This window comes from Schistocerca gregaria, chromosome X (genome assembly GCF_023897955.1).
Source record: "Schistocerca gregaria isolate iqSchGreg1 chromosome X, iqSchGreg1.2, whole genome shotgun sequence".
Taxonomy (NCBI): domain Eukaryota; kingdom Metazoa; phylum Arthropoda; class Insecta; order Orthoptera; family Acrididae; genus Schistocerca; species Schistocerca gregaria.
The window spans coordinates 625,334,331-625,352,384 of NC_064931.1; the positions used below are offsets into that span (position 1 = coordinate 625,334,331).

At 41.5% G+C, this 18,054-nt stretch overlaps 1 protein-coding gene across 1 annotated transcript in view; it reads right to left on the reverse strand.

Moving 5' to 3' along the window:
• Positions 1 to 18,054, reverse strand: part of LOC126298247 (glutamate receptor ionotropic, kainate 2-like) — a 415,381-nt gene that overhangs the window by 230,442 nt on the left and 166,885 nt on the right. The window contains exon 7 of the mRNA XM_049989551.1: positions 1,416 to 1,634. Coding sequence (XP_049845508.1) covers positions 1,416 to 1,634 — 219 coding nt within the window. The remainder of the gene's footprint in view (positions 1 to 1,415; positions 1,635 to 18,054) is intronic.

Genomic DNA, 18,054 nt, shown 5'->3' on the forward strand with positions numbered 1-18,054 from the left:
CACTGCGTTCAACACATTCATTTCCACGACAGCAGGCTCTGTTTGTTGCGCTTTTCTCGTATCGAGCTTCTCACAGCGCACGCTCGACATAGTGACACACCAATAGCCCAGTGCGTGCACGACTTATGATGTGGAACGACTTGGATGTTGGGCACCCACAACCCGGCGGATATCGAATCCGTTGATACTGCGCATTTTGCCAGCCCAAGCTCGACTGTTACACGATGGCCAGAACAGCATTCGACGACATCCCATACTAGAACCACGCGAAACCACTCGAATCGTTGTGGAGGCAGGACAGCTACCTCCGGCTCAGTTGCTCTGAATGTAAAGTACGTGCTGGTCATATAACTATCTCTTAACATTAGTATGACATCTGTTGAATTTAAAGACTCAACCGTGACAAATTGGTAGGAATCATCGCTGACGAAGTAAAAGTTTTTCTGTTACTTAGTAACTGGGTAGTCTATCAAATCTGTCATTGCGATTTATATAGGGTGTACAATATTCAAAAGATAGATACACGAGGCTGCAACTGTGATTTTTAATGGTATACAAGCAGTCTTTCTGTCGACACTAACAGACTATGATAACGAAGAAACAACCTGCCATATGTACACCTGTGGAGAACATGTGCAGGACTATCGATTTCCTCTAGGAGCATTTTTAAATTCAGTATCGATAATTTTTCTTGGTAATTATTTTGTGTGGCTAATAAGTTGGCAGCTTGCATATTGAATATATGCGGTTAGTCCAAGATGACTAAGATGATTGTGCATAGAGTGTATCATCCAAAGTGGGCTGCTGATAATGATCAGAAACAAGGCTTATAGCGAAGCACAGTCTATTCTTTTTGCCGAAGCTGCCGTCCCTATTTGCCATAATGATGATCACCAGCAACGCCGGATGACCACCAACAATGTCATATGAAAATTGAGGTGATATTTGGAACTTTACTGAGTACTATAACACACAGTCTGACGATAAGGGCCTGCCAGTGTGGCCGAGCGGTTCTAGGCGTTTCAGTCTGGAACCGCGCGACCGCCACGGTCGCAGGTTGGATTCCTGCCTTGGGCATGGCTGTGTGTGGTGTCCTTAGGTTAGTTAGGTTTAAGTAGTTCTACGTTCTAGGGGACTGATGATCTCAGATGTTGAATACCATAGTGCTCAGAGCCATTTGAACCATTTTTTGACGAAAAGGTAAGATGACGCCACAACCTCCTCTCTTATCCGAGAAAGTAGTGGCGATGAAAATCCTGTGACCTCCAGGGTGTGAAACGATTACCTCCGAGTCTAGTGCTAATCCACGGCATTCCTTAGAGGTTTCGTCTACTGAGACGGCTATTCTCTCCTATACTAAAATTTTTCTCGCTGTATGTGACAACAAATGAGTGACGAAGTGTCTTCGTACTCACCAGTCTGGAAGCGACAATCAGATGGCGGCCATAAATTTTGTGTAGAGTATCATCGATGGTTTCCTTTTCTGTCCTGGCGGAGGAGAAGCCGTTTTCTGGTGTCCATGTGCCAATGCGCTTGAAGCCTGCAGCGGATAACTCGACGGCCTCCAGTGTGAATCCGACTCTAGTCCCCATGCTGTCGAACATGATGTTACCCGTAAGGCCCTCATGTTCCATCTGCAACAAAAACGCTTCTGGTCACATTTTTACGTTATATTGTGCGCAGTAATATCTTCTCTGATTATCTTGTCGAATGTGATGCTGCCCGAGCGGCTCTCGTGTCCCATCTGCAACACAAATGCTTCTGGTCACATTCCTGCATTATACTGTCCACAGTATTATCTTTTTTGGCTACGAATGATAACGCACTGCTTGCTTTTTACTGTTCGGCTTCTTTACAGCCAAGTTGTAAGGGGCCACCAAAAAGTTTCCGTTTCTAGGCTGTACAGTCCGAAATAGATATGCATAGTCGAAGTCGCCGCAAGCACTGACGCAACCATCCCACCGACTCAGTCATTTGGTAAAGCACCGTGTCCTGGTGCGTGGAGCTGCAGCTGTCTGCTGCAGATCCTCGTCCGACAGGAATCGTTGATCCTCCAAGGCCTTTTTTAAATCACTGAAGGAGTGATAACCATATTGGAAGAGATCGAGACTACAGGGCGAAAGCTCGAGTGTCTCCCACTTGAGTTGGTGTAACTTCTGCGCTACATCATTTGTGATATGGGTAAGTGTGTTATCATGAAGCAGCAGCTACGTTGCATACTCGCTGCAGCAACCAGCAACGTCCTCAAAAGGAAAATATTTGATCGCCTTATAAAATTACTGTTGTGTACCTCATACCTTTCACTGCATTAACGTCTACATGGCTTCCAATACTTTCATAATTCTGTGCTGTTCACACTTTTAATATGCACATATTCTCAAAATGATCGTGTGATTGGTTTGTAATAAGTAAATGTGCTTCACTCTTTGTGGAAATTACTTAATTCGACGATGCACATTCTAATCTTTTCCATTAACAAACGGCCTTAGTAACGTGTAGTTTCAAAGCAACCGCTGTTTGCACTCTCTCTACGAATTATTGAGTCATACTGTGCCAGCTACATTTATTTACCAGTCCTATTCGTGTCTCTGCAAATTAAAAGGTTGGATCTATACCAATGAAATCCATAATGTAATTTTTTGAGGGCTGCGACTGTTAATTAAAATGAGAAAACATATACACTACTGGCCATTAAAATTGCTACGCCACGAAGATGACGTGCTACAGACGCGAAATTTAACTGTCAGGAAGAATATGTTGTGATATGCAAATGATTAGCTTTTCAGAGCATTCGCACAAGGTTGGCGACGGTGGCGCAACCTACAACGTGCTGACATGAGGAAAGTTTCCAACCGATTTCTTATCCACAAACAACAGTTGACCGGCGTTGCCTGGTGAAACGTTGTTGTGATGCCTCGTATAAGGAGGAGAAACGTGTACCATCACGTTTCCGACTTTGATAAGGGTCGGATTGTAGCCTATCGCGACTGCGGTTCATCGTATCGCGACATTGCTGCTCGCGTTGGTCGAAATCCAATGACTGTTAGCAGAATATGGAATCTGTGGGTTCAGGAGGTTAATACGGAACGCCGTGATGGATCCCAACGGCCTCGTATCACTAGCAGACGAGATGACAGGCATCTTATCCGCATGGCTGAAACGGATCGTGCAGCCACATCTCGATCCCTGAGTCAACAGATGGGGACGTTTGCAAGACAACAACCATCTGCACGAACAGTTTGCAGCAGCATGAACTATCAGCTCGGAGACCATTGCTGCGGTTACCTTTGACGCTGCATCACAGACAGGAGCATCTGCGATGGTGTATTCAACGACGAACCTGGGTGCAGAATGGCAAAACGTCATTTTTTCGGATGAATCCAGGTTCTGTTTACAGTATCATCATGGTCGCATCCGTGTTTGACGACATTGAGGTGAACGCACATTGGAAGCGTGTATTCGTCATCGCCATACCGGCGTATTTCCATGCGTGATGGTATGGTGTGCCATTGATTACACGTCTCGGTCACCTCTTGTTCGCATTGACGGCACTTTGAACAGTGGGCGTTACATTTCAGATGTGTTACGACCTGTGGCTCTCCCCTTCATTCTATCCCTGCGAAACCCTACATTTCAGCAGGATAATGCACGACGTCATGTTGCAGGTCCGGTACGGGCCTTTCTGGATACAGAAAATGGTCGACTGCTGCCCTGGCCATCACATTCTCCAGATCTCTCACCAACTGAAAAAGTCTGGTCAATGGTGGGCGAGCAACTGGCTCGTCACAACAAGCCAGTCACTACTCTTGATGAACTGTGGTATCGTGTTGAAGCTGCATGGGCTGTACATGCCATCCAAGCTCTGTTTGACTCAATGCCCAGGCGAATCAAGGCCGTTATTACGGACAGAGGTGGTTGTTCTGGGCACTGATTTCTCAGGATCTATGCTCCCCAAACTCCGTGAAAATATAATCACATGTCAGTTCTAGTATAATATATTTGTCGAATGAATACCCGTTTATTATCTGCATTTGTTCTTGGTGTAGCAATTTTAATGGCCAGTAGTGTAATTCTGTGTCAGCCATGATGTTTTATTTTATCCATACACTTTTAGAAGGTCAACCATCATTATCAGGTTGAAGACGTATTCTATATGGTTGTTATTAGTGGAAAGCACTGGTGATTTGGCGCAGCAACATGCGAGGCATTCAAGGGTTTATATTGCGATATGTGCTGCTGATAAATGAGCGAATTAAGCACAAAACTTATAGACGTAATGCAGCAGGGAGTTTAAAGTTATTAAAAGTAATTGTAGTGCATGCGAAGCAGTATTTGTGCTGCACTGTACCGCTGAAAATCGTAATTGCTTCTCTATGTGCGTCACCACTGGTTCATATAGCTGATGATTTGAGCAGCAGGCACTACATTTTTGACATATTAAATCTGAATCCTGTACCGTATCTTTGAGGTCCCTGTGACGATAGGTTTCAAGGGGATATCACAACACCACATATTTCTCATGCTGTCCTGCCCTAGCTGTCCAGCATACCGCTCCTATACCTCCCAAACTCCCTACTGAAGAAGTAGGTATGACATATGTTACACACTCCTACAAAATCAGTGTATCTATGGTGGAAAATTTATAAGTGAATTTCACAAATCATGAATTTCTCTTTGTTTTCGAGCAGTTTATGATTACCATCATCATGATCACCATCATTATTGTTATTAAATCTTACCATTGTTGAACTGAACTAATTTAAATTTCCTCGTCTTTCTCTGTTTTCTATTTTGCTAGGATTATTCTTTCTTCTCCCAATTTCATCAGTATCTACCTTCATTCCAGATTTCTTGTTTTTCTATAACGACATATTTTCAAATTTATTGTTTTAGTGGTAACAACATCTTTTTCTGATAAATGAATAATTTACTTTCAAAAGTTGTTTGATAACTGTGAGTCAAAGTGTATTTCGTTTCCTTGCTTATAACTACAAGTTTTTTGTTACTCTATTTACTATTTTTTTATGTTGAAGTTCCAATATCTTCAATTTTCATTTTACATCTACAGCAGATATTTAATACTGTCATGAATTTCTGTTCATCAAATACCGTTTGCTTACAGAGCACTCATGAGTTTTATCTACTGTGATTCTTATTTCTGCTATCTTTTTCCTATTGTACATGCTTCATGGGTACATATATGTAAAGATGACAGTTAGGGACTTGAAACTTCCTGGCAGATTAAAACTGTGTGCCGGATTGAGACTCGGACTCGGGACTTTTGCCTTTCGCGGGAAGTGCTCTACCAACTGAGCTACCCAAGCACGACTCACGCCCCGTCCTCACAGCTTTACTACTGCCAGTACCTTATCTTCTACTTTGCCTGCTAAGGCAAAGGTCCCGAGTTCGAGGCTCGGTCTGGCACACAGTTTTAATCTGCAAGGAAGTTTCGTATCAGTGCACACTCCACTGCAGAGTGAAATTCTCATTCAGTTAAGGACTTATTATACATTCCCTTTGTTCAGTAATTATAGAAAGGAAAATTGTATGATAAATAGCTGTGGCTTAACCAAACATTTTTACATTTTCCTGTTATTCATAATCATTGTTTTATGTTCTTTTTTGCAGTACAGGCAATATCTCTAATTACTACACTATCTTTTGCAGTTTTCACTTCTTTTCATATGTTTCTTTCAATTTTCAAATCTTTCCTAACATTCTGAATAAATTTTCAGTGATGTCTATTCGCTAAACTGTGTCAAAAATTTATATATGATGCTGCTACAACTGATTCTGGGAAATTTTGTGAAGTAGTTTACATTATCACAAACAGTTTATTTCCCTAACAATTAAAATTATTCTTGTAGTGGCTGATATTATTTTATTATTTATTGAAAAACAGAGTTGAATATTCAAAATAATATGCAATCTCCTTTTACATTTTACCGTTTATTTCGAATAGCTAAGATAATTTTCCTGTGAGTGATTCACTAAATATTAAACTTATTATGGTTTTATAAACTGTTTTTAACCTACAGTAATGTATTAACTTTTTTATTGTTTCCATATTTAGTTAAACGTTATTTCTGAAATATTAATTGATATTATTACATTTTATTCTGTGTGATTCTGTCCCAAATTCTAACGGGAATTCTCAGGTTTTCATTATTATTTGTCCAATTTAATAATTGTCTTCTCTAAAACCATACTGACATTCTTAAAACTGTATTTAATTTACTATGACTAAACTTCTAAAATTATAGGATAATGTCCATATGTTGCTGCTTAATATGATACTTCTCTCGATTAGAAAATACAGTTATTTCGGTATTGAGCAGTCTGCATCTGAATGGTATTTTCCGATTTTCTATGTTTATATCCTCTTTTCTACTGTTCTAAAAAGAAACTTCCATAATTTTTGAGTTCTCACAGTTCCACTAAATCTGGCATTATTCTTTATTTTCCTTGGCTTCGCCATTCTAAAATGGTTTCATGTGTCAGTGACGCAGTTGTTCTCTTCGTGTGAAATCCTCATTCTGCTATAGTGAATATGCCAATTCAAATATTTTAACTAGAAATTTAAACATAACTGTAAGAGTGTCATAATATGTCATGATTCTCGTATTTTTTTAACACGATGTTTCCCGTCGATTTTTGAAAAAAAAAAAACAGCTCATTTTAGATATCGAGCGAGCTTTTCCTTAAGGGTCTGACGAAAATCAGCAAAATCTGTGAAATTTCTCTGATTTCCTTAAGTTGTTATAGTTTAACGATGTTTTGTGCTTCCAAATTAACCGTCTTTTTCGTTTTCTTTTAAGATTTATTTATTCTTGAAATCTATTTTTTATCCTAATATATTTTGCTTTCATTAATTTTACTACCTTTAGTAGAAAATACATATTTAGTTATCTGTTCGCCCTAGACAGTATTACTTCATAGCAAACAGCTCTAAGTGAGCAGTAAAGAAAATAACGTTCCTGTTCATGACGGAGCAGTTTTCTGTATTTTAACATTTTATGCTCACAGCTCAGATCATAATACTGTGGTGGATCCTGAATAGAAATGACCTCTGCCGCCACGGTATCTCGTTTCAGCATTTTGTTCTGAGCCCGGAGGATTTAAACAAATCCGCTAGCTGACAAGGTTCTCGCTAACGGTGGGCGACGAAGTGCTTTTGACGCTGAAGCGGCAGTGAGAGCGGGGCAGCCTTCCTGCACATCAAAGGGAGCCCGCAGAAACCAATTAGTAACGGAGCTTGCTCGCCCGACGCTTGTTACTGGAAAGCAAACAGTGCGGGCCTTAGCAGTCACGCATACTGCTCACGCCCGCACCACACGCAGCTTTAGACTCCATATTCATTACAAACTGCATGCCGTACCTAGCACAGATTGCTGCAAAACAGCATTACTCAATTAGCGCACCACTTAATATTACTACTTACTAGAGCTTTGTTGTGGCTCAGAAGGAATAAGGTAGACTGAGATGTAATTTAAGTAAGTATACGGGGTGATGTATTTTAAGGGTTTTCTGTTTGAAACACAGTGTCGGATGTTGTTGCACTTCCTGCATCACATTTCTATTGGGTAGCTTCTCATAACCTTAATTTGCTACAGCAATATTCAGCGGTACCTGCGAGCATCATTAAAATAGTTATTACGTCGGGAAAGCTTCAAACAGAACGCATCCGGTACATCTACAGAGAGAATTTGTTCAACAAGATAAGAATTGCTAATAGTATACATACACAGATATATGTTAAAAGATTCCTTTACATATTTACGGGGAACGTTCGTTTCAAGGAAATATCTTTGTTAATGGAACAAGTACAAAGATTCCGGGTCATATGTAAGGTTAATACAAGGTTCTCCTTCTAACGCTCCTAGCTTATTTATCATTTTAACTTTCTCTGATAATTACTTCTCTGATTTTCATTCTTATTATAAATACGGGATCCTATTTTAATTGTTTGGAATAATAGCAAACTAATGAGTTAAAGATTAATTTATTTTACTGATTGCAACATTTAACATCTCAATAATAACGTCAGTCTTATGGGTGCCTTTACAATTATAAGCCAACGGGTAATTTACTCAGGTAATGGATGGGGACTGGTCGTATTCACATTCATGCTAGTACTTGTGTGCTAGAGTCATACATTTACTGCACACCGGATTTTATTTCATGCATCACGATTAGTATGGTGCAACAAGTTACAAGTAATGCAGCACATTCGAACGCTACCTGGACTTCGTTACGAAATTCCGAGGTGAGATTCATTTCGCGATTCTAATTTAGCAGAGGTCTGATCGAAAGCTCCGCACACTAACGAGCAGCTACACATTGCTTAGAGGGCCCCCTTTATGCTCGCCTCCAAGACGGCGGATATCCCCAGAGCGACCAAAATTCGGTCCCTTCTGCACAGCGCGGTACCTTAGGTACCTTACCTCGAAGTCCAGCTCCTTTCAGACTCGAACGCTAAGAGGGTTCCTTAAGCAAACTACCGAGTTGGGTCTGTTCCTGCAGTGAAGCCGCACGTATTGCTTAACTAAGAGAAACTGTCCAAGAATGGAATATTGCCGTCGCTACTCACAACGCTAATAAGACAGGCTAATTCATGTAAGGTACGTGACATTCCCTGGGCTATAAGATCGAACCCACGTGTTACTTGGAACCTCGATGAACATTATTCACATGATGATAATTACAATCGCTCTACAATATACGAGTGACCATTGGTTTTGTCTTCCTTGAGTTTTCTATTACATTTTCTGTTCTAACTGAGTTTACTTTTGTGGTTGTCATTACATTTTCTACTCAAACTGAGTTTATTTCTGTGAGAGAGTCCAAGCAGGGACCTCTCAATGTACAATTGAATTGTTATGATTATATTGGGTCCATACAACTACAGCAACGCTCGTGAAACTTCCACGCTACATGCATCTTCCGGTCACCAACAGAAATAAATAAGGAGTCAGCAAGGCGCTGGTGTGAGAAAGGTAATAACTGTAATCCATGACATGGATTAGACAGTTCTTGAGACACTTCAATCACTTAATCTGAAACCCCGCCACGTTTATCAATAGATCCCTAGGAGTCGTTGAAGGCGTTACTTTCTTTTTTGAGACTAAGATCGATAACAACTTCCTCCTTTTTTCGGACTGATTTGATGCGGCCCGTCATGTCCCATGCCTCTCTCTTCATTTCAGAGTAGCAGATACTCCCTCGAATATTTTGTGTGGGATGTATTCCACTCTTTGTCTTCCCCCACAGTTTTGCCGTCTTTGGCTCATTCTAGTATCGTGGATCTGTTCCCTTATTACTTAACACATATCCTCTCATCCTGTCCCTTCGTACAGTTAGTGTTTTCCACATATTCATTTCCTAGTCGATTCAGCAGAGAACTTCCTCATTTATTATCTTATCATTCCACCTAATTTCATGCATCCTTCTTAAGACGTCTGAATCGCTTTGGTACTCTTGTTTTCCGGTTTTCCCACTGTCGATCAGTCAGTCTGTCAGTCAGTTAGTTACTTAGCTAGTTTCAAGTTCCGTGGATCATTTGTATGATTTATCATAATGATGTGGAACCAGTCATTTTACATTCATATTATACATTCATTTGGAAATATGGCTACAGGCTGATCATTTTTCTTCACGTGGATAAAAATTAGTATATCCCTCAAGTAGAAATCCATCTACGGAAAAGAAGGAGCTGTCAAGGAGAAACTTTTTCAATTCGGTTTCAAAGTTAACTTTGTTGCCCATATCGTTAGGTAGATGACCAAAAATTTTAGTGGCACCATTATGTATACGTTTTTAGGCCAAAGTAAACATTAATTTTGGATAATGAATGTCCTTTTTTCTGATATTGTAATCATGTCCATCGTTTTTTCTTTTTAACTAACTCCTTAAATATATGACTACAATATGATCGTTGGTGAGAACCACAAATAATTCTTAGAGCACGTGTTTCAGTAATGAAAATTTTCTTTCTTCGAGCTGAGTAACCGTAGAACGTTATTCCATAGGACACCACTGAATGGGAATTTGTGAAATATGTTAACTTATTGGTCTCTCTCTCACCGTAATATTTGCAGTGATTCGAACTGTAAATGTGTCTGAACGAATTGTTTTGAAATTAAAGAATTTTTTCCAGTTTAAATTCTCATCAATGTGGACAACAAAAATTTTTGAAGTTAGTATTCTAGTTATTGTTTCCTCGCTATGTATTACATTGGTAGCTGGTTTAGGACCTGTAGATGTGCAGAACTGATTTTGTTTTGTGTTCTTGAAACTGAGAGTAAAACCATTTGCAGAAAACCACAAATAATTCATTTCAGGGCTTAATTTACTATTTCTTTTCTTTTGTTGTTCGATGTATGTTGGATTAACTATAATACTACTATCATCTTCAAAACAAACTAATGCTGCTTGTTGTGTGTTTGGTGGCAATCCATTTACATATATGAGAAACAATATTGATCCTAAGATATAGCCTTGTGGAACCCCATAAATGATTTGTGTCCAGTTAGAAGAATCTCTCCTGCTTACATCAGTTGAATAATTAAATACAACTTTTTTGCATTGTTTTGGTTAGATAAGATATCACTAACTGTTTGACGATTCACTCAATTCCATAAAACCTCAAGTTATGTAGGAGGATGTTGTGATCCACAGTCAAATGACTTAAATAGGTCACAGAAAAAAGCTCTCCAGCATTACTTTCTTATATAATGCTTAAAATTTGTTGAGTGAACGAGTAAACAGTATTCTCAGTTGATCAACTCTCCTGACAACCAAATTGTGATTTAGTAAGGATATCACAATTGCTTGGGGGGGGGGGGGTACTATTGAAGAGCACATCACCTCAAAAATTTTGGAATTTGAAAACCTTGCGAAGGAACTGACGCACTTCCGAACGGTACTCAAGAAAAACGGTTACAACAATCAGTCCATCTTAGCGAAGAAATGTAAGCAGAAGGCCGCCGAGGAGGACACGAAGAAGCTCGAGTTTTTGCCGTTCACATTTTCAATAACAGGAAAGATTACCGGATCTTAAAGTGGCATAAAATCGATTCAGTCTTCAGGGCCCTAGGTACAATTCGACAACTAATGAGGGTTGTGAAAGACGATGTAGGTCTCAGAACGCCAGGAGTATGCGAAATACCGTGGGGGTATTGGCACTTTTAATGTCCGACAAACTGTACGTGCTACTGAACAGCGCCGTGTGGAACACAAGAGATGTTTCCTCCCACAGTATCCTGAGAAATCAGCCGTAGCAGAACATGCTTTAGAAAAGGGACACCATATTGCATTTGCCGAGACATTTGTTATTAAGCGAACTAATACACTCCTGGAAATGGAAAAAAGAACACATTGACACTGGTGTGTCAGACCCACCATACTTGCTCCGGACACTGCGAGACGGCTGTACAAGCAATGATCACACGCACGGCACAACGGACACACCAGGAACCGCGGTGTTGGCCGTCGAATGGCGCTAGCTGCGCAGCATTTGTGCACCGCCGCCGTCAGTGTTAGCCAGTTTGCCGTGGCATACGGAGCTCCATCGCAGTCTTTAACACTGGTAGCATGCCGCGACAGCGTGGACGTGAACCTATGTGCAGTTGACAGACTTTGAGCGAGGGCGTATGGTTGGCATGCGGGAGGCCGGGTGGACGTACCGCCGAATTGCTCAATACGTGGGGCGTGAGGTCTCCACAGTACATCGATGTTGTCGCCAGTGGTCGGCGAAAGGTGCACGTGCCCGTCGACCTGGGACCGGACCGCAGCGACGCACGGATGCACGCCAAGACCGTAGGATCCTACGCAGTGCCGTAGGGGACCGCACCGCCACTTCCCATCAAATTAGGGACTCTGTTGCTCCTGGGGTATCGGCGAGGACCATTCGCAACCGTCTCCATGAAGCTGGGCTACGGTCCCGCACACCGTTAGGCCGTCTTCCGCTCACGCCCCAACATCGTGCAGCCCGCCTCCAGTGGTGTCGCGACAGGCGTGAATGAAGGGACGAATGGAGACGTGTCGTCTTCAGCGATGAGAGTCGTTTCTGCATTGGTTGCCAATGATGGTCGTATGCGTGTTTGGCGAGCGCCACAATCAGGACTGCATACGACCGAGGCACACAGGGCCAACACCCGGCATCATGGTGTGGGGAGCGATCTCCTACACTGGCCGTACACCTCTGGTGATCGTCGAGGGGACACTGAATAGTGCACGGTACATCCAAACCGTCATCGAACCCATCGTTCTACCATTCCTAGACCGGCAAGGGAACTTGCTGTTCCAACAGGACAATGCACGTCCGCATGTATCCAGTGCCACCCAACGTGCTCTAGAAGGTGTAAGTCAACTACCCTGGCCAGCAAGATCTCCGGATCTGTCCCCCATTTAGCATGTTTGGGACTGGATGAAGCGTCGTCTCACGCGGTCTGCACGTCCAGCACGAACGCTGGTCCAACTGAGGCGCCAGGTGGAAATGGCATGGCAAGCCGTTCCACAGGACTACATCCAGCATCTCTACGATCGTCTCCATGGGAGAATAGCAGCCTGCATTGCTGGGAAAGGTGGATATACACTATACTAGTGCCGACATTGAGCATGCTCTGTTGCCTGTGTCTATGTGCCTGTGGTTCTGTCAGTGTGATCATGTGATGTATCTGACCCCAGGAATGTGTCAATAAAGTTTCCCCTTCCTGGGACAATGAATTCACGGTGTTCTTATTTCAATTTCCAGGAGTGTAGTTTTTGGGACAGCATTGTAAAAGAAATGATCGAGGTAAAAATTTCTGAGAACATCCGCAACGACCATGGTGGCCTGAAACTACGCACAGCTTGGAACCCGCCCACCGGAAGGATAAAGTTGGCGCAGGCAATTGGGCAACGGAAACAGTACCATGTATGGCGCTAGAGCGAGCACCGGTGTGCTCACTGAGGGAAGTGTCGCTATATAAGGACGGCAGCAGCAATTATTGGACAGGCTGGGAGCCTGAGACAATTTTATCAGTTCTTTTTATAGTTTCGAACCATTCTAGAAACAAAACGGCAGAATGAGGAAGAGTAAAAAACATTGCATTCGAGGATACAGTTAGAATTGATAGGTGAAAATGTGTTCTGCAGTGTCCCATAACTAATAATTTTCAATTTATATTAGACTCGTTGTAGTTGAATATATGAACAGAAGTTAAGAGTTTTGGAAGAACAAAGGAAAAAAAATGAAACATTGCATAAGTGTTACCGGATTAGAATCAATGCGGGATACAATTTGCTCACATAAGAATTGCTTTGGATGTGATCTAGACATTGACAACATTGGATCTATTAAAATTCATAAGAATACTTACTTTCAAAAAAGAGAACAGCGTGGGAGGTTGGCCTTGTAGTCACGCGTGCTCCTGTTTAAATGAGATATTTTACCGCGTCGCCATATTGTAATTAATTTAGTTCCTTTACGAAAATGTTTTAAACTTATATCGCTGCATACAATGTCAAAATAATCTTCAATCCTCTTCCCTGTTTAGTAAGGGTGTAGCTTGGAGTACAGAACAAAATAACACAAGGAAGCAAATTATTCTTTCACTAACAATTAAACGTAAAATGAGTGCCCTTACTCGTTTGCCAATGAAACTGCACCGACGTGTTTGTGGAAAGACGACGGTATTGTTACCATCAACCTCCTTGGTAGGTACGTATTCTAGTGGCAGTTTAACGAAATAATACGAATTGGCCATCATGCCCCTATGGCCAGTGTGGTCCAGTCTCCCCCAATATTCTGATAAGCTTTATTTTTGAGAGAATATATGATTTTCTTAATCTCCAAATTCATGTAGCGCACATGTGACTTCTCTTTGAAACCCATAGGTAGGAAACCGTGAAAACAACAGCTGCATTTCGGAAGACTTCTCACAAGGTCTAAGGAACTTCCTTCTCAAGTCATTTCACATGTCAGCTAATTTTGTCGTACCTCTATTTATGTACCAGTGCCTCGTATGGCGTCTACATCTATCTACATCAGGGGCATAGATTGGGGGTGGGAGAGGGGGAGACCAAGGGAATCCAAGCCTCCCCCAGAGACACGAAGTTATTTTTAATAAATATGACAGTTACTAGTTGTAATGAATATGATTTTTGCCTGGTGAACTCTTGCAACGTCAGACTGCAGGGAAAAGTTGCACGATGTCTCTGAAGCCACGTTCACACCGGCCGCTCCGCGCAACAACGAAAAAATTTCCGCGGGGTATCGGCACTTCAAAGGAAATTGTTCGTTCGTGTACTGCTTGATTTTAAGGGAGTTTCTCGTTTTCGAATGTTATTGACTTGCACGCGTGCACACTAGGACATTGCTCCGCACCCACTAGTACTCTGCTCTATTTACACTGCTATGCGCCGTTCTGCGCTGTCCTGAGCCACGCGTTTGCGGGCGGCGCGCCCAATGTACACACATTTAAATTGTCGGGTTATGAGTTGAGCTTCGGCTCCCTACTTGTTATCAGTACATGTCGGTATTTCGTGTCGATTTCTTGTGCTTAAGACTGCTGCCATCTTCAGGGACAGAACAGCTGTAGCACTATAGTAATGCGGCAAACTCGGGTGTCAAGTGAAAAATAAATAGCGTAACGAGTGTGTTTGAACATTAACAACTCTATGCTTTCACAAAACCTTGTTGCTTCTGTGTGTAACTTATATTATAGCTGCTGATTACTTATACCTACACATGTCTAAAGTTACATCACTTTATAGAAGACTTACATCCCTCCTCAACTTGAGGACAAAGTTGTCCTTCCTGCTTTCATCGCACCTCACACTCCACTGAGATCGAAGCTCTGCCGTAGAAAAGGTGATGTTAATCATCTTTGGCGGCCACAGAAGGTATCAAGAAACTACGAAACTAGTACAGCACCTGATGACCTCTGTAAATGCTTTACCAACAAACATTAAAACTTTTTTAGCAACAAAAGACATCAAATCGAATAAGCTTGTATACGATTTTATAACAGTGATTCAAATGAAACTATGTGAAAAGTGATTTTATTACATTATAATATAGTAAATACACTCTAAAACGACCCACCGTGATGGAGTTATTTGATTGGGACGGAAATCGGCAGATGTGAAGTACATTTACAGACAAACAATTGATTACAATTTCAGAAACTGCTTGATTTATTCCAGAGAAAGAGCTTCACAAATTGAGCCATTCAGTAAAGCTCTGGCCCCCCTCCGGCATTTATGCAAGCAGTTATTCGGCTTGGCAGTGATTGATAGGGGGATTGGATACCGTCCTGAGGGATATCGTGTCCAACGACCGCTATGCTTGAGCAGTTCTATGCGCTTCAGTCCGAAACCACGCTGCTGCTACGGTAGTAGGTTCGAATCCTGCCTCGGGCATGGATGTGTGTGTGATGTCCTTAGGTTAGTTAGGTTTAAGTAGTTCTAAGTCTAGGTGACTGATGACCTCAGATGTTAAGTCCCATAGTGCTTGGAGCCATTTGACCCATTTGGTACCCAGCCGGTGTGGCCGAGCGGTTCTAGGCGCTTCAGTCTGGAACCGCGCGACCGCTATGGTCGCAGGTTCGAATCCTGCTTCTGGTATGGATGTGTCTGATGTCTTTAGGTTAGTTAGTTTTAAGTAGTTCTATTTTCTAGGGGAATGATGACCTCAGATGTTAAGTCCCATAGTCTTAAGAACCATTTATGTACCCATTTGATATCGTGCGAAATGGCGCGTTGGATCGTCAAAATTATTGTCGCTGGAGCATTATGGGTAGGGCCCTCTTCGGAATTTTGACGATCCAACGAGCCAGTTGGAAAGCATTTGACACGATAACCTTCAGGAGGACATCCTACAACTTTAATAATGAACGCCAAGCGGAATAATTTCTTGCATAGGGCCCAGAGGTGAACCAACGCGTTATTGATTTACTCAATTTGTGAAGCTCTTTCTCTTGAATAAATCGTCCAATCTTTCTGAAACTATAGTCATTTGTTTGTCTGCACATGAATATCACATCTACCTATTTGCGTCCCATTCGGGTAGTTCCTTCGTTGTGCACCATTTTCTTGTCTTAGTGTGTACGTTAATCTGCTTAGAGTTTTGATTTAAGTTCAGTTTAAATGGATGTAACAGATAATTATTTTTATGGGTCTGAGATTGGCATTGCTTGTGATACCCGAAAGCTATAAACAAATTGCCAGTGGCGATCGACTGCTATCGATATCTACAGAGCGGAGTAATTGCGTCTGTGGTCCCTAAAACTTGAAATAAAACAAACATGGCTTAAAAACATAGACGTTACCAAAAGTTTGAAGGTTTCCAGTACTTCAGGTTTTAGAGTGTCTCAGAGTACATTTCGTAGTGATGTAACAATGATATACATAATACCTAAGTTAAATCTATTTTCAATGGCGTAACAACACCCTGTTGCTGTGTCGTTGGGTCACAGACAAATCATTGTCTCTGTTTGTGTGTCTGTTTGTTTAAAAACGGATAAAGAATGAATACGTCTGTGGAAGTTTTGAAACTTTTCGTGATACTGATAGGACGAAGGTGGTTGCAGGACTTAGAGTGACTGCATTCAGTTCATCTGTGGTGAATCTAGGTAAGTCTTTTTTCTTATATTTCGGAAGAGTGAAGTGTTATTAAGTAATTGTTTTAATTTAATCGTGTTAACTTCACATGATAATAAATATAACTTTGTATAATCCATTTAACACTACTTTTTGAGTGGAAATGTGACTTAATAAACCAATAACACGTTTGAGAGGAGCCATGAAAGTAGTTGAAGGCACTAGACAAGAGCTTTAAAGTCTGAGGTGTGATGCTACAAAACTATCAAGACTGTTTTTGAGAAACAGCTGAAATTTGTCAACAAAAGGAGATTTCAATCTTGGTTCCCCAGGTGGTTAAGATTCAAAAGAACCGACCAAACTACTTGATGGATGGATGATCCGGAAGAGCACTTCCAAGAGGCCGTCTTCATCCCATTTCTAGATTATTGTATAACAGGGTTAAGGTTAGCACAACACAAGAAAGTGCTGTTTGGATTTTCTTTACAGATCTCAATTTCAAACAGTGCAGTACTCTTAAACAGTGAAAAAGAGAAGATTTGAAGGCCTTAATTGAATTCTGCATTGAAGATATGGAATGTGGAGTTGAAGAAGTTCTTGCTAAATTACATTTACAGAGAAGTAAGTCTGTGAAAGAAGATTCCAGACTTCAACTCAGATGGAAGCACTTCAGTTACACATCGAAGACCAGTACTCAAATATAAACAAAAATGGTTCAAATGGCTCTGAGCACTATGGGACTTAACATCGATGGTCATCAGTCCTCTAGAACTACTTAAACCTACCTAACCTAAGGACATCACACAACACCCAGCCATCACGAGGCAGAGAAAATCCATGACCCCGCCGGGAGTCGAAACCGGGAACCCGGGCATGGGAAGCGAGAACGCTACCGCACGACCACGAGATGCAGGCAAATACGAACAACCTTAGAAGATATTCACCACACTTTCTGTAACTAAAACCACAGCAGAATTGACATTCTCCTCATATCTGCGAAATTCAACAGAACAGGTCAGTTTTGAAGTTTATTTCATCACATCACGTCGTATGACAATTATTAGGTTATCTTTTATTAACGTTTACGAGTTCTAAACATAAGTGTTGTATTTTACTGTGTCAGTTGCATTGTTGTTGTGGTGGTCTTCAGTCCTGAGACTGGTTTGATCAGCTCTCCATGCTAATCTATCCTGTGCAAGCTCCTTCATCTCCCAGTACCTAGTGCAACCTACAACCTTCTGAATCTGCTTAGTGTATTCATCTCTTGGTCTCCCTATACGATTTTTACCCTCCACGCTGCCCTCCAATACTAAATTGGTGATACCTTGATGCCTCAGAAAATGTCCTACCAACCGATCCCTTCTTCTAGTTAAGTTGTGCCACAAACTTCTCTTCTCCCCAATCCGATTCAGTACCTTCTCATTAGTTACATGATCTACCCATCTAATCTTCAGCATTCTTCTGTATCAT